At 52.7% G+C, this 16,828-nt stretch overlaps 5 protein-coding genes across 5 annotated transcripts; 2 read left to right on the forward strand and 3 right to left on the reverse strand.

Annotated features, from left to right (window-relative positions):
* Nucleotides 1-1,420: 1,420 nt before the first annotated feature.
* BBA_02160 (H+ symporter) lies at nucleotides 1,421-3,919 on the forward strand (the record flags this gene model as incomplete). The annotated part of the gene is made up of 6 exons (XM_008597257.1): nucleotides 1,421-1,604; nucleotides 1,680-1,893; nucleotides 1,944-2,076; nucleotides 2,126-2,175; nucleotides 2,226-2,709; nucleotides 2,762-3,919. The coding sequence occupies 6 exons, from the start codon at nucleotides 1,421-1,423 to the stop codon at nucleotides 3,917-3,919; spliced, it is 2,223 nt and encodes a 740-aa protein (XP_008595479.1).
* Nucleotides 3,920-4,347: 428 nt separating this feature from the next.
* On the reverse strand, nucleotides 4,348-4,750 carry BBA_02161 (uncharacterized protein; the record flags this gene model as incomplete). Its single annotated transcript, XM_008597258.1, has 2 exons — nucleotides 4,348-4,593; nucleotides 4,745-4,750. The coding sequence occupies 2 exons, from the start codon at nucleotides 4,748-4,750 to the stop codon at nucleotides 4,348-4,350; spliced, it is 252 nt and encodes an 83-aa protein (XP_008595480.1).
* A 2,096-nt stretch (nucleotides 4,751-6,846) lies between these two features.
* On the forward strand, nucleotides 6,847-7,476 carry BBA_02162 (uncharacterized protein; the record flags this gene model as incomplete). The annotated part of the gene is made up of 1 exon (XM_008597259.1): nucleotides 6,847-7,476. The coding sequence occupies one exon, from the start codon at nucleotides 6,847-6,849 to the stop codon at nucleotides 7,474-7,476; it is 630 nt and encodes a 209-aa protein (XP_008595481.1).
* A 510-nt stretch (nucleotides 7,477-7,986) lies between these two features.
* BBA_02163 (uncharacterized protein) lies at nucleotides 7,987-9,531 on the reverse strand (the record flags this gene model as incomplete). Its single annotated transcript, XM_008597260.1, has 1 exon — nucleotides 7,987-9,531. The coding sequence occupies one exon, from the start codon at nucleotides 9,529-9,531 to the stop codon at nucleotides 7,987-7,989; it is 1,545 nt and encodes a 514-aa protein (XP_008595482.1).
* A 2,655-nt stretch (nucleotides 9,532-12,186) lies between these two features.
* On the reverse strand, nucleotides 12,187-13,703 carry BBA_02164 (uncharacterized protein; the record flags this gene model as incomplete). The annotated part of the gene is made up of 3 exons (XM_008597261.1): nucleotides 12,187-12,614; nucleotides 12,912-13,367; nucleotides 13,421-13,703. 3 exons carry the CDS (start codon nucleotides 13,701-13,703, stop codon nucleotides 12,187-12,189), a joined length of 1,167 nt encoding a protein of 388 aa, XP_008595483.1.
* Nucleotides 13,704-16,828: the final 3,125 nt, after the last annotated feature.

The raw sequence follows: 16,828 nt of genomic DNA on the forward strand, positions 1-16,828 counted from the left end.
CACGCGGCGGTGGCCGATGAGTAGAAACAAAGCAATTTAGGAGAGCGAGTCATTTGGCCAAGTCGCAAACCAATCATAAACGGCCTGTATGATATCGTAATGCAGACGGGGTTGAAATTGCAGGTCTGGTGTTTCTGCCATCTAACTAGCAAGCAAGGGCGACAGGTAAGCAGGAGGTGTGATGAGGGGCGGGAATTCCGCCCAGCCAAGCCAAGCCATGTGCCGACGATTCAGACCTCGTAGAAATTCTAGAAATTCGAATAGAAGGTGACGGGTCGGACTTCCGAGTCGGGCTGTAAATTTATTTAGGCACAGCCATGGAACTAGGAGGGGCTCGCTGTGGTGCTGAGAGGGCTGGTTGGTTGGCTGGGTCGGATGGGATGGCTGCACGTGGGGGAAACGACGCTACTCTGTCGAGTATAAACGGGGCAGGCGCAATAAATTGATTGCTAGTTGCTACCTACCTAGCAGGTAATAAGCCAACTTTTGCTATTTAAACAACAGGGGGCCAAACACACCATTCAGGATCGTCGGGCGGCCATGGCTTCTCGTCTTCAGTGGGCCGGAATGGCGTAAGAAGGGTGTGGAGGGCGCTACGCGCTGTAAATATGAGACCACAACCCCTCGCCGCTTTGTCGTCGCCTCCAAACTTCATCTTCGGTTTGGACGAATGCCGGTTTTGTGGTCAAGTGCATGATTGTCCGTCTTGAAGCGGCTGCCGCATGCCTACTAAATGCCTTTCGACCTGCCACCTGCCTAAATACGTACCTACTGTGTCCTTTTTAGTGTACGCAAACTGCACGGTGCACATGCTGTCCAGTCTTGCCCTAAGTACCTAGGTAGGTACCTAGGTAGAGTGTTACAGAGGGCTATAGTGAGTTGCAGGTTGTTCCGTCGTCTTCTTTGGTGGCCTTGCCTGTTGTGGGCTCGCTAAACTGCCCTGAAACTCTGAACAGAACTAAATATCTGCCCGTGTCACCCGTGCTGTACGACAAACACTCCCACAATATCTACATCGAACACATAACCAAAAAAAACCCATCATCTTCACCTCGCATGCCAGCCTCTCTTGGGTCTCTGAAGCTTTGCCCTCGCGCCGGCAATTGAGCCGAAACCGCGTTCCGCTTCTCGACCCGCTGCCAAGTCGGGGGCCATCCATGTCTTAATCGCACGCATTAAACCGTTGCCCACCACGACAAAGGGATACTCGCGACGGAGACGGCATGCGCCGAAATTTTCAGTCCTTCAACTTCGTGCCGTCTCTCCCTCTCGGATCAAATCACACACCTTGATTACAAGTTCTTTTTATCGAGACTTGGAACCTTGCGCCTGCACAGAGCGGCCCAGCCAAAACGCGGCACTCTAAGCTACCTGCCCGCTGGGCGACGACGGAAGACTGGGGTCGCCGACAACAATCGCCATGCCCGAGTCCTCCGATCAGATGCTGCCGCCGCCGGCACAGACGCCGGCACATTCCAGTTACACGCGGGGTGGCAACAGGGCCTTTCACAACTATTATAACGACTACTCTCACATCCCAGACGCTAATTTGCGTCGACGGCTAGCGCTATCAGACGTTGACAAGGTTCCGTTCGGAACGTGCCGTATGTGTCACCTCAAATGCCTGAGCAGAAAAGGCATGTAAATCAGGGATTAGTGCTAACTGACCATCAATATAGATGTCCGAGCTGTTTTTGTTGCCGGCGCTGGCTTCCTTTTGGATTCCTATAGCATCTTTGCCATCAACTTTGTGGCTCCTCTGGTGGGCTTGGCATACTATAGCCATGAAGGCAATGACAGTGGCCGTTTACCTGCGACAATCAGTGAAGCGCTCAAGGCTTCTACAAGCGCCGGAACTGTAATAGGAATGATTTTGTTTGGGTGGCTTGCCGAGTACGTGAGCCTTGATTTCTCTTGACATGCGACCAACTAACGATTGCCAGCAAATATGGACGGCGTCGCATGTACGGCATCGAACTAGGCATCGTCCTCTTTACGATATTCAGCTGTGCACTCGCTTCCGGGAGCCCTTCTATGAGCAGCCCGGGTGTATTGATCTTTTGGCGCGTCTTATTGGTGCGTCTATCTGGATGTCGAATCTGACTCGTGACTAACTTTCAGACAGGGCATCGCAGTTGGAGGCGACTACCCTCTGGCCAGTGTCATCACTTCCGAGTAAGCCAAACGCTCTACATCCGTCGCTACCAGAATGCTCATGTTTATAGATTCGCGCCGACGAGATGGCGTGGCGGCTTGATTGCGGCCGTCTTCTCCATGCAGGGCCTCGGCCAGCTCATGGCTGCAGTGGTCAGCCTCATCACGACTGTCGCATTTCAAAGCGCCTACGATGGCATCGGTCCCAACGGTTCCTGCGATGCCGCTTGTCGGGTTGCCGCTGACCGCTCTTGGCGAATCATTGTCGGTGTTGGCGCCATCCCGGCATGCCTCGCCATGTACTATAGAATTACCATTCCCGAAACTCCTCGCTATACTTTTGATGTACAGCACGACGTCGACAGGGCCGACGCCGATATCCGCGCCTACGTTTCCAGCACTCGGCCGAAAGACACGGTTTCTACTAGCAACACCCTGCTCCGGCCGGCAACCCTTTCCGTGCCAAAAGCGTCGTGGGCAGACGCGAAAGAATTCTTCTTGAAGCCGCATAACATGCGGGCCATTGTCGGAACCTCGCTGTCTTGGTTCTTTCTTGTGAGTAGCTTACCTCGTTGATTGACTAAAATCTACTAACACGCCTGGAAAGGATCTTGCCTTTTACGGACTGGGCTTGAACAATCATGTTGTCCTGCAAGCCATTGGCTACAGCAGCGGCAAATCGCTGTATTACAAGCTGCGAAATCAAGCCCTGGGACTCATCATTTTGACCTGCGCGGGCTCATTACCGGGATACTGGACGGCCATGCTGACTGTCGATACAGTTGGCCGCAAGCCTCTTCAAGTGTTTGGCTTTCTTTTCCTCACAGCTATCTTTTGCGTACTCGGCTTCGCACTGGACTCTCTCAATGGGGGCTCAACGCTCGCGCTGTACATAATCGGGCAGTTCCTATTCAACGCCGGTCCCAACACGACGACCTTTATCTTGCCTGCCGAGTGCTTTCCGACACGGTATCGGGCCACTGCGCATGGCATTTCCGCGGCCATGGGCAAAATTGGTGCCATTGTCGCTCAAGCGATCAGTATTCCGCTCCTCAAGCAAGACAGCTCCGACGAAGCGCCTGCAAGTTGTACGGGAAATCAGTGCTCACCGTCTCTCGACCACCTGCTGCAGCTATTTGCACTTTTCATGCTGCTCGGGACCTTGGTCTCGCTGCTCATTCCCGAAACAAAAGGCATCACTTTGGAAGAGCTCTCCGGAGAGCCGCACACGAGCTACAACGACGGCTGTAACGGCAGCATCAAGGCGTTTCGCCCACCGCGAGCGTGGTGGCATCCCAAAGAGCTCCTCGGCTTCTGCGGCGCGGGCGAGCCCGCCGGTTTCCACCAGCGTTCTGTATGCTGGGGCGGCGGTCGCCGTGGTAGTCGGCACCATTCACCTCGTATCGGCATCATGTCGTCGCCGCAAATGGTCGGTGCCGCTTCCGAGAGGACGACAACGGACAAGACGCGGTCCTCGCAGTGGCGCATCCTCGGCCACCGCGATAAGCGCAAGATGCATAGCACGTCGGACAGCGAAGAGATTGCCATGATGCGGCGAAGTGCCGGAACGCAGCGGGACGATGCCTCGGACGAAACGGCCTATGTACGTGGCAACAACAGTCGGAGTAATAACGTGGGCGCCGCCACATTGGCAGCGGGACATGTTGATCCGCCGACTTGGGGAGCGGGCTGGGGCCGTATTGACCGAGGACGAACGGCGCCTTCGTCAGAATTACAGGACGTAGGGATGCTGCTACGGAGTTGATGAGATTATATATATAGATTTATTTGATTTGAAAGCATGTACACGAGCAAAGGCGTATAGGCAGGCGTTGTAGATTTTTTTTTTTTTTTGGATAAGTTTCAAAGTTTTCACGCGTTAATATCAAACAATACATGCAAGTTTCATACAGGCAGGCAAAGTCAAAAGCGAGCAAGCATAAGAACCAAAAAAGAGACGAAAAGAAAGAAAGAAAAAGAAAGGCTGATCTCGTAGCAATTGCTCATGAAAAAACGCACCCCATAACGACCAGGCATCAAAACAAAGAGGAATAAAGATGTCGTAGCCAGATTCAATGGCCAAACCTACCCCCTCTACCCTCATTTCCTCTCCCAAAACGCCGTTTCTGTCATACAAACACATACGCGCGCAAGGCTGTCGTTTTAGCACCTAGGGACATGGTAAGCACAGGCTCAGAACCACACGCTTGGGGATATGGGAGCGGGGAGAAAAAAAAAAGAAAAGACATGCCTGCAGTAGTTTTTGCACGTCTCGTAAGCCTTGGAGCGAAACTCGCCGTTTTCGCAGTACGAGTTGACGTTGGAGGCGTGGCAGTAGCCGTCGAGACGGTCAGCGCAGGTGAAGCGGCGATGGATGACGTGGTCGACGGGAGAGGCGAGCGCGCCAAGGGCAGCCGCGAGGATGAGGGTGAGTGAGGCCTTTTGAAAAGCGAGCAGTGTTAACATGCCGTTTTATTTCTTGCTCGATTGTATACAATTTTCGTTGGCGTGTTTTGTCGTAGGCGCAATCTAGACGACGGGGCGCGCGCGCGTCAAGGGGGATGGGATGGGAGTGAGGAAAGCTTCTCACCTTCATTGTGATATTTGCTGGCTGTGTGCTGAGGTTGAAGAAAAGACGCAAGGTCGGTTTTCTTTTTCTCGAACTCTAGATGATTGGCGAAGAGAGACTCGGACAATGTAGCAAGGGCAGGTTGACAAGACTACATCGGAGGGAACTCAGGCCTACTTATCCAACGGAGGGGAAGGGGGGAGAAGGGGAAGGGAAATGAAAGAAAACCACAGTAATGTCTTGGATCATTTCTCCTCTCAGGCTCTCAGGTACCGAGCGCACGAACAGTTCGAGGGGAAAAGTGTGTCTGGTGCCAGAAAACGGTGGCCGGCGCGCGAGACGGGGGGGAGATTACAACTGTCTTGGAAATTTTGGGGTTTGTTGGTGAGACATCGAACCACTTCCAAAGTGACCAGTAATTGTGGCGCGCGCCCAGATTCTGTCAGTCGGAGGTTTTCTAGTCTTGCAGAATCAAAAAAAAAAAAAAAAAAAGAAAAGAAAAAAAAAAAAGACGGGTTTTGGGCATTTTGGGCGACGAAAGGTTGCGCGGCGCATTAGTTGTGGTCAGAGGAGCCTGTTGGCCATGCAAGATTATAGATGGTTGTTGGCTGGTTTCGAGTTGGGTGGGTGGCTGGGTTGGCGGTTTGTGGCCTTTGAGAGGACTCCAAACGCGCCTCATTTCAAACGTTTGCAATATGAAGGATGCTGTTTGCGATCCTACAAGCCCCAACAAAGGGTTATTGCGCCGAGGCTGACTGCGCGCAGCTGAAAGTCCTGAGACTTCTTTTTCTTCATTCTTCATTTTCTTTCACAGCTTTCCAGCCACACCTGCCTGTTTTATTTCTTTCCCTCCAATGGAATTAACTAGTCAAATTGAGTAGCCAACAAGAGAAGAATCGAGACTTCTCTTTTGTATCCTTGGCGAGACACGCATGGTACCTAAAAAAACGGCAGGTGTGGACGGTGTGAGTGAAAGCCCCAAGACATTTATCCGCTTTTTCCCTCCCCCATGCCAATGCCCACTAGTCTTGCTTCTATTTTTAAAAAAAGCTGTCAAAAGAAGCAGCAGGAATGTTTTGCTTGTGTGCACTTTTAATACACAACGCCGCCACACACTGGAGCGGGGAGGGCGAGGCTTGGCCTTGTGAGAGCAAGGGAGGCAGGCGCCCAATTTTACCAAACCACATGGGCAAATGGGGGACCACAGCGAATCGTTGTGTCTCGCGATCCCAAAGAGGTCTGGAATCGGTCCCCGGTTTTTGCGAGTCTCAGTTGAGCACTTTTGGTGCTGCATGCATTTGCCAAATGATGAAGCGCCTTCTTCTCGGGAGAAACGGCAGCCTTTTTTCTAGGGTCCATGCTTGGTCGAGTTTTATGTTGAATACCAAGTAAACTGCAAACCAGCAAAGCTTTATTTCTTTGACCCCTGCAGTATGAATATACACACACATGCTCTAGCGAGCAAGCACCGTCGTTGATGCCGTGCAAAGCCTCCCCACGACGCCGAGGGGGAGGGGGTTTTCCCCGCCCCCGGGGCCTGTGCACGATCCTTGGCCGATGATCGTGTCCATCGCACAGCCGCGACTTTTGGGGTCGCTCTCTGGCACAAAGCGACGGACAAGGGGCGACATTCGCCTACTCACGCAGCAGCCACCTAGACGTGCAAAGCAAATCTCGACAAAGCATAAGACGGTTCCAAAAATTCTGAATGCAAGTGGTCGATTATTCTGTTGCGATGCGGTACTTGTATGGCCTTGATTCGTGCACGCGATGCGTTCAACCGTTTTGACATGTTGAAGAACTTTGCGTAAATCAATAATGAGCAAGACGCAATATTTACCACTGCCAACCATCTTTTATTTAATAGTGATACTCTAATTGTATACTCTTCATCATCTAAAAAGTAGCGAGAGGAGCAGAGCAATACATGACCTTTCATTGTTGCCAAGTCCGAAGCTCACTTACACGGGGGCAGGTGCGGCCTCAACCTCTGCATCATCAACACCAAAATCTCGAGCATAGCATGTACATCTGTAAATTATTATTCATCCATCCATATCCCACTCCTTACCAAACCAAGCATCAAAATCACATCCGCGTTCACACACACACACACACAGACAATGACGCACTTTCCAAATGCCCCGCCCTTTACAGGCAAGCTCCTCGACGACATTGCCGAGTCCTCCAGCCACGATGACGACCACCTCCTCGCCGATTGCCAATATCACGACTTGGTCGACCATTCGCCACCCCCCTACCTTCGCAGCACCTCGTCCCTAGGCCTTGGCTCCTCCTGGCCCGTCTCCTCCTCGGGACCGACGACGCGCACGCTCACGCACGACGAGATGACGGAGTGGCGGCGGCTGCGACGCGACACGGGTCACCTGGGCCGTCTGGCGTTGCTGCGCGCGGGCGCCGTCGTCGAGCCCTTTCGGCCGACGCCGTTGGTGAGGCACAGCAGCCCGCTGCGGGACGGTAGACGCGTCCTTGCGGCGGAGGCGGAGGCGGAGGAGGAGGAGGAGGAGGAGGAGGAGGAGAAGCTGGGGGAGCAGCGGCGGCTGCCGGCAGGAGAGGAGACGCGCGGTTGGATGAGCTGCTTGTGGGACTGGGCGGCCAGGGTTGGGAACCGGATGATGAGGGCGGTGAGATTTGTGTTTGCGAGACGGAAGCGTGTCGCGCGGCGCGGCGCGGTCTGGGATGTCCAGTACGAGCCCAAGTATGATCTGTTTCGAGATGTGAGGGACTTTTGAGACGATTACGTCGCTGGAAGAATGGAAGCGATTCGGGAGCAGACTGAGGCAATGCTTGTATTGTCATGTTGTATTTGCGTAAGCTAGCGAAGGTATTTACACCAAATATACCATACAGCGCGCCTCTAAAGAGGCTTGTTTCCACGACTATACCAACAAAATGAAGGCCTCTTCTCAACAAGCACCGGTTCTCATATGCGCTGGCCATGTTCCTGTAAAGTCTGTCCAAAGGTTTCCAACGGTAAATCTTGACTATATGCGCTCAAAAGTAAAAACAGCAGCCATCATTAGTAAAAAAAAAAAAAAACAAAAAGTGTGTCCCAACACATCAAGGCTCAACAAGGCCAGCAATCTGTTTGTTCTTCCGACGCAAAAACCATGTGCCATGTGCACATGCAGAACAACAAGAGGTATAATGGATATAATATTGACAAAGGAAAGAAAAGGGGAGGGGGGGTTTGTGAAAGAAATCACGAAAGAAACGCCAGACTTTTTCTTACCCCCCCTCTTTTACTCCTCGTCGACCCAGTCGTCGCCGGCCGCATCGTCAATCTCAACCGTGGTGCCCAGCGCCTCCTTGCCCTGTCGAATCATGTCTTGCAGACGCTTGTTAAACGCCGAGATGCGGACATCGGCGTCGCGTTCCTCCATCTTGCGGCGGGCGGCGAGCTGCTTGGCCTCGGCGTCGAGGCGGGGGCTGTCGATTTTGCGGGGCGAATGCGACTCGCCGGAGTCGCCGCGGCTCGACGCGGCCGACGCGGCACTGTTGGCGCGGCGATGGGCGCTGGTGCTGGCGACGGTACCGCTGCGTCTGCGGCGGTGGCCGGCACCACCAACGCTGCCGCGGGACTGGGAGCCCGAGTAGGAGTGTGTCTGGGAGGGTGAGGCAATGGAGGCGGTGCTGGCGGTGGTGTAGGGATGGTGGTGGGTGTAGGGGATCGAGGCGGGCTTGGTCGGGGAGGCGGACCGCGGGGAGGCGTACGAGGCGGATGAGGGAGGGCGACGCTGCTGCTGCTCAGAGGGCGTCTCCGGGCGGTAGGAGAAGCGGGGGGCGGACGGCATCGAGGCGCGGCTGCTGTTGGGGGTGGCCGAGATGCGGCGGCCCGTCGTCACCGAGGGCGTGTAGTTGCGGTTTCGGGGTGACGATCGGTGGCTGCTGCTGCTGCTACGACTATTGTTGTGTGCGCCGTCGTTGACAAAGACCCAGTTCCGGCCTAGGTCGTCGGCGTGCGTCGTCTGTCGACGCTTCGCGGCCGGGATGCTAGGGGACGGACTGGCAGGTTGGCAGGGGTAGCGGTGATGTTGCTCCTTGTTGGCTGGGGTCGGCGGCGCAGCGTCGTCGACGACGGCGCGGAAATGGTACGAGGTGTCGTCGGTCTGCGAGGCGGGAAAGTGGCCCGGCACGCGGTGCTCGTAGTCGTCGTAATGGTGAAAGTGGTAGTTGCAGGAGTAGTCGTCGGCGGGTGGCAGGGGAGCGTCGTCGTCGGGTCTCTCCACCGTGGCCCCTGTCAAAGTCATAGCGAAGCCCCGGCCGCCGCCCGCGTAGAAGCCCTTGAAGGCACCCGCTTTGCAAAATTCCCACACACGGCCGACGACGCCGCCGACGGCGCTGATGGCTACGCTGCCCCATCCCTGTGGTACTGATGCGGGCGGCTCGTGGCGGAACAGCGATGTCGGGGCGCCGCCGCTGGATGCGTCGTCGTCGTCGTTGTCGTGGCGGGAGCGCTTCGACCCAAGAGCCGTCCGGTAGTTGGAGTCCGAGTACATGCTCTCGCCCAAAACATCCGCCTCTGCATGGTCTGGCGTGTCGAGGGTGCCGGCGAGGGCGTATGCCTTGACAGGCGTGTGCTGCGGCACGGCGGCGGCGCCAAAGAGGCTCACGACGGCGGGCGCATCATCATCGGCAGTGGCAGCCGTGCCTGGGCGACCTCGTTTGCGCCGGCGGCGCTCGAGAAAGGCAGAAGCCGACGGCGAGGGCGAGGATACGGGAGGTCGAAAGATGAGAGGCGGTGAGGCTGTCGTCGCGCCGACGTCGTTGTGAAATGCCCCCGGCATGCTGAAGCCCGACGGGTACGTCATCTGGCAAGGCGAGATGGAATGCTCAGCTGCGTGGGGTGAGGAAGTGCTGGGTTGGAATGTGCTTGAGGTGGGGTAGACGAGGGCAACAGGCTCATACAGCTCGAGATTTGTATAAAAGATGCTGGAAAAAAAACTATGCGCGCATATGTTAATGAGCGCAGCACATGTCTAACCGAGCAAGAAAAAGGTGAGCGGACGCAGTTGCGGTCAGCAGTCCAAAGTGCAGGGTGAGGCTGCGCAGATCAGGCTAGTCCAAGCGCCAGGACGTATCTTGTCGCTGGTGCCGTTCCGAGACAGATCTGATGAGATAGGCCTACTATACAGATTCCCGAAAATGACGTGCTCGAAAAGGAGAGAAAAAGAAAAAGGATCAAGGGAAGCGATTTTCGGACCTGGTCTTGGGCGTGTAACTGTTTGTTGGGGTTTGCGTGGTGCACACTATTTACGGGGCCTTGTTTACCGGGCCGCCAGCTCGTGACCCCACCAAACCAATGGAGGCTGAGCAGCTGCTTGCAGCAGCAGATCATGCCAGCTAGGTACTGACATAAGCAGGCAAACGTGGTACACTTCTGTAACGAGTGTTTGAGAAAACTTGTGTGAAATGGCACTTCTGATTTGACAAGACATTGACACTCGGAGGGGTGAGGGTGAATAGGCCAATAGAGTTCCAAACAAGGTTTTCTTTACGGGGTGGCATGGCCAATTTTACCTGTGTTTACCAGTAAACATATCATGGCTGTCGCTGGTCCCTTGCCCTGCCTTGCTTGGCATGTAAGAGATGAATGTATTTGAAAGAAAAACGTTATATCACGCCTTTATATAATAGAAAAGAGTCTGAGAATGATTAAACTGGCCGTTTTGTAAAGTCTTTCGTGATGTTAATCTGTGTGTGGTCATGTCAAAGGTGAGAGTTTAGGCGCGAGGGCGATGAAGCCAGCGCTAAATCAATCACTGCTAGCTGCCAAGAGCGGCAGACTTGTTTCATTTATAAACAGAGATCAAATGTGAAGCAATCAGCTAGGCGACAGCCTTTCTATCAATACAGATTCAGTCCAGAGAAAGAATAAATTTGATCATTTTGTGATGCTGTTGGACTCTGCATTTCACCAATGGGCCATGGCCGCTTTTCAAGCCTGACTTTAACTTCACGGCGTGACCTTGTGGATACAGCCTTTCCAAACAGGAACTATGTTATGACCAGCCCCGCAATTTAAATGCCACAGCAACAAGACCCTATTTAGGTCAGCCGTAACTTACAAAGGAAAGGAATAAGTGATCAGCATCACGATTTACGCATACTCTACTCTTGCTTTGCTCCATACACACGCAGGGGCGTTGAACACACACATGTCTCTTTAATGTATATGTCTTTGTTCCACTCCATGATCAAGCAACTCCGTACACTGTCCTGATATGTTTGCCCCATGCGTCTCCACAGCGCTGCAGGTGCTGGCTTTCATCCGTCCGCACAGAAGAAGAGCAGTCTGACTACTCCTGTACAGAGTAATAACGCAAGGTAGTCGACACAGGTTAAGTTGCGACCCTGGCTGGATTCGAACCAACGACCTTACGTGGATAGAGTCCACGAAGGCTGCCTGCGACGGTTAACCACTCCGTCGCCAAGGCCCAAAAGATATATCAGTTCCCAGTTGATAAGTTGTCCCTCACGTCCTAGGTAGTCCAGTTAGTCTCGTAATCATGCCCTACCTGACAGGCTGGTCCAGCTTGTTTTAGAAGTTCGAATCTATGATGCTTCTTCTTGATCTTCACTGCAGATATTCCTCGTATCTCTTCTGGTCAATTTTGTCTTGGTCGGGATGAACGATATCGATTTCAGGATCATAGTATCCATCACTTCTGGGATCGGCGTCAGGATTCCCAGCCCCACCAGCCATAGATAATCATCTTATGGACGTATAAGGCCAAATTCACATCAATGAAGGTGTGGATCCGCATTTTTACTACGACACATCTTGACTGGCCGAACCCGACGTGGCTCTTGTTATAGATAGGGAACGCAACAACGGAAAGCGCTCGGCATGGCGTGGGGCAAGATGTACGCCGCTTCGATGCCACAACTTGCTTTCCGTGTGTTGCTTTAGCCATGCGCACAAGCTACCGGGGAGACACGAATCCTCTCCCGTTAAAGCGAATACGCGCAGGTTAGGCATATTATTCATCATGTCAAAGACAATAGACCAAATCGTATCGCGGCAGGTTTCATCGTGCGAATGACCGGGTTTGGCAACTCGATAGCTAAACTCCTATGGCGGCATAAGTGTTAGATAGATATGATTAAATAAAAAAGCGCAGAGTAAACCTACCTTGTAATCTGACCTATGCAACGTGCAATGTCACAGGAGCCATCCCGCTCAGGTGTCGAAGATTGTCCAGGTTGAGTGACGCATTTGTCGTCCACTCCTGGACTTCGATCTTAGCTCTAGGCCAGACCGCTGCCACATTCGCTAGGTCGGTGAAAGCGAGCTCCTTGTGAATAAAGCGGCGCACCTCTGGCGGAAGAGCTTTAAGCGTCGTGTTCACCATCGTGGTCGCTGCAGAGAAGCGCAGTCGCTGGCAAGGTCAATCCACGGGCAGTTCGCGAAAGGAGGAAATCTGGTCATGATAATGCCATTATGACATGTGTGATGGAAGTTGATCCCGAACGCGTTCAGTGGCATCGAGGTCTCCAGACACGTCTTGGAGTCTCGGATTCTTGGTGCCAAATTGTCGCAAAAGATATTCCTCATATCTCTTTTGGTCGATTCTTGCTTCGTCGGGATCCGCGATATCAAAGTCGGGGTCCCAGTATTCAAAATCACTTTTGGGTTTGGCGTCTGGGGTTCCAGCCCCACCAGCCATGAACAGTATACTCCGTACGACCCAGCTGAGACCAAGGCAGTCATACATTTTTTTTGCATAATCCAGGGTACACATTTCGACAAAGTATTCTGTCCCGTCTGCGATCCGAGCACCCGTATCGGCGTCGAAGATGCTGTATCTTGCTTTGTTCGCCGAGAATTCCTCCCGGACATCCAGCATGAATCTAAGTTGCGTTGCCTCTGTGCAACATGGTGTTGCAAGTCGTATTTTTGTTTTCCCGAGCCAGTGGACCGCAAAATAAACTTTCCAACGGTAGCCATTGTCATCAGCAGTTATCTTGACTGGCCGAAACCCGACATGGATTTGAAAAGGTCGATGCCTTCCTGAGTCGAGTTCATGGCGTGGGGTAAGATGTGCGCGGCTTCGATGCCACACTTGCTTTTCGTGACGATGCACATGCAATTATCCCGCTAGTTGACCCGATTGTCATTTGTTAGCTTGCTATTCATGTGGTAATTACTTGCAATACGTGTTACCTACCAAGTTTACGACCCCTCGCCCACAGGCTGTGGGAGGCGATCGTCGGGGGGGTACAGTCTTTGGCATGTTGGCAACTGGATGAATTGTGTTGGAAACAGTTGAAGAAACCGAAACTGTGTCCGAAAGAGTTGATGAACTTGAATCGCTATGACTTCTTTTTCTTTTCAGACTCTTGAGGCCTCCTGTCGATGGTTCAGGGTCTGGAGCAGGTTCAGAACTTGTAGTTGGCTGCTCTGGTGGCGTTCGTGAGGACGCGAAGTGGTAGGGGACAAATCGCCGAACACTTCCGAAAGTACGAGCAAAGAGGCTCGATAGGGTGGTTTCAGCAGGATTTGCTGTGGCCGTGGGCTTGACGGCGGCGCTTTCGACAACAGCGGGGGTATTACCCTGGTCAGACGGCTGCTTGGACTCATTGACCGTCTCGGCTACTTTGAGGTCATAGCCGTTGATGACTTGGACAATGTTAGTAGAGTTCCCCTCTGTGACCCATTGGCTGACTACCTACAAAACTTGACGAGATCTTTTGCCGAATCACCCACTTCGAGGAGCTTTTTATCATCATTCTGAACGGCATCAATGGTAGCAGGACTCGCAATGGCAAAAATGGCCAGCTGAAAGCATCCAAATTGGGTCTCCTCTGAGTCTGCATATTCGTTGTATCTTGTGGCCAGACCTTCCATAAATTGCGCCTTGTCTCTGTAGTGACTGAGGCGAATATTCGCTGGCGCCGGTGGCAGGTCGAGGGCCATCAACGACTGCCACTCGACTTCAACTTCATGCGAAGCCATTATTCAAGAAGGAACTTTTTGTTAGAAAGAACAAATGAAGCGTAAAAGAGCGAAGCAAGAGGTGTAGAGAGTCAAAGAAGATTCAAGAGTAAAGGAAGAAGTGTGTAAAAGAAAGTCCAAAGAGCCAAGAAAGACGGACCGTATTTGTATGTATAGAGTAGAAGAAGTGTTGAAAGTAAAGAAGGAAGGAAGAAGTAGCGTGAAGAAGTAACGTGCAGAGAAAGTGAGTTTCGTGGCAGACGCCTTGCCGGGGTCTCAGCCAGGCGGCTGTTTAGCCAACATCCAGTCAATCAACATCCAGTCAATCAACATCCAGTCAATCAACATCCAGTCAATCAACATCCAGTCAATCAACAGCCAGTCAATCAACAGCCAGTCAATCAACAGCCAGTCAATCAACAGCAGTTAATCATCAGCCGCCGGGCAACCATCAGCAGCGAATACTGGCCGCTCTTAGTGACTCTACCCTACACCGCGTCCAACTCTACCTAGGTAACAACTTTTTCTTGAACGTGGCTTGTAAAGCTTCATTTTCCGGACATTGTTCTCACGGCCACGTTTTATGCATCTCTTCCAGCAGCTTCTACCAAGTTTCAACTTTATAGTTCGCTATTATAAAAGTGGTGGCGGCGCAGCCACCCACGACAAATTGATCGATGATGGAGGGGTCGCCGGCGCAGAACTTTTGTATCCACGAGGGCCTCTATTTACTTTTTTCACTAGCTAGATGGGCATTCTTTGTCCCCTTCATAGGTACTCATAAGTGGGTGGTAGATGGTCGCGCCTATACGGGAGTTGTCTTTTAAGATGGCGACTAAGATGACGTCTGAGATGCAACTAATTCGACATTTGACTTCTTGAATTCTCCCGACCCGTGTCAAAATCAGACCCTTCCGACGTATGTTTGCCAATGTGTGTGTTTGCGACAGGGACACAAGATTCATTCCTTCACGCCTCTTTGTTCGCTCGTTTGCACTTTTTTTCCGCGGCAGTGCACCCAATAGCCTCCAGCTACACTTGGATGCCATTTTCAAATCGACCGGTTGCACTCTATGCATGATAGAATGACCATGTCTCAGCATCATCAATAGTTGATCTGTACATTACGCAAAGACGAGTACCTTCGCAGGCAAAAGGTTGGATGCATATGCGAGGACCAGTCTCTGGCATAGCGGGGACATACAAAGAACACACAACGCAGGCGCGCACGCACGTGCAGAGTCTATGAGCTACTGCTGCAAACACAGGAAACACGTGCAGATTTTCACGGCTTCTTTTGCACAAAAAGATGCGGCCGGCACCAACGAGCAGCTGCCGTTGGTTACCCCATGGACTCGCCCCCCCCCCCCCCCCCCACGAGTGTGATCACGTTCAACGAACTCGATTCTAAAACGGATTTCGGCTCTGATTTCTGTTCCTTGACACCGCCTTGGTTTGTTGATGAAATCAAAAGAACCTGAAATGGAACATCTTGACCGAAATAGCAGACGGTCAGGGCGACGACGAAGCCCTTTCAGCGAGAAGCGCTGAGCTGATTGAATCAGTGACTGACACCCCCCCAACCGGATGCTTTTGCCATGTGCTGCCGGTATGTAGAGGTTCTTGTTACTGTTGAAAGAATTGCCTCTTTTTACTTTTTTTTTTCTCTTTTTTTTCTTTTTACAATCCGGGTCTCGGGTGTCACAGACCCGCGGAACACGCCGCACGCGCAATGCCGGTGGCAGGCGCTGCAAATGGGAAACGAACCGGATCCAACATGCCTGCCGCGTATCCATCCGCTCTCAGACTATTCGTCCCCCCCCCCTCCTCCTCGAAACAAAGAGAATCGCCAGACCGGTGTGGAGGTTCCTCAAGTAACATTGCTCGAGGGGGGTGGTTACACCAAGAAAGAATGTGTTTTTGGTTATTGGCTTCAGAAGGATGGCGTCATGGCGGCCCGGATACCCTAGTTATGAAAGAAAAAAAAAAGAAAAATTCGGTCCAGCTCCAGCTCCTCAATAGCGTCAATACTCTCAGACAATGGGAAGGGGAATGCGAACCAGGCGAACCATTGCCTTCGGGGTCAAGATAGCGAGGTGCATCCAAACGCTCGCTGGACGTCGCCGTCACATGCCTTTTGTACTCTGCAGAGGACTGGGTCTCGTCTTCCGTCATTTCAACTGGGCTGCATGATTTCTTTCTTGGGCTTTGTTTGCTTCTTTTTTCCCGGATCATGTCCCGGGATTCTGGGCTCGAGGGTGGCTGCGAGTCCTCGCCCATTCAAAGCTGCGCGGTAAGCGGTACACCTCGGCGCGCACACCCTGCGTTCGCCTTGTAGAATTTTTGGGGTAGCTAATTGCTTGGAGATCCCTGTCTATGCGTTGTCATTGTCGCCAATCCCCAATCCCCCCCTCATCATGAGGAGATGGTATTCTGCTCTAGAGATCTTGTGGACTTGTTCATCTACATGGCAGATTTGAGAACAGGTCGGGATCTACCATGTATCAAGAGCTCAAGGAGATCTCGAAGGAAAATTGAGGGATCATTGAGGCCAGTACATCGCCGAAAGTGAATCAGGCAAGGAGATACTGGCTTCATGTGTTGTCACCGCAGCGTCGCTTCTGCCTCACTCCAACCCTTCCTGCGCACCGTTTGGTGTAGCACAAGCCCCCACCCAAGGTGAGCCTTTTTGTCTAAGCGTTGAAGCAGAGATTCAACACGCCCTCGTAATTTTCAGAGAAGCCCCGGGAATCTGGTCGTGTGCTCCCAGATATCAACCATTGTAACTAACCCCCATTACCATCACCATACACCCCCCTCCCCACCATGTCGGGGTAGCTCGAGGCCGATCTTGATTGCAAACGAGGCGAGCAAAGGCAACGCCACCCCAGCAGCGGGGGATGAGAGAGCGCGCGCGGGGGGGAGAGGGAGATGGAGCTAGCCAGCCTGCCAGTTCCGCGTAGCCTGCCGACTGCAACCGTCAAGTTGAGTAACCTCACAAGGCTGCAGAGAATCACGCAGGGGGGGGGGCCTTCCAATTGCATACGGGGGACCGCCAAATATAAAGCGTTGGCTTTGGCGCTTCTCATCTTGCCAGCACGCGGCTGGGAAATTACAGTACACGCCATCTCTAATTCGTTGTGAGC

This window comes from Beauveria bassiana (genome assembly GCF_000280675.1).
Source record: "Beauveria bassiana ARSEF 2860 unplaced genomic scaffold BBA_S00004, whole genome shotgun sequence".
Classification (NCBI taxonomy): Eukaryota; Fungi; Ascomycota; class Sordariomycetes; order Hypocreales; family Cordycipitaceae; genus Beauveria; species Beauveria bassiana.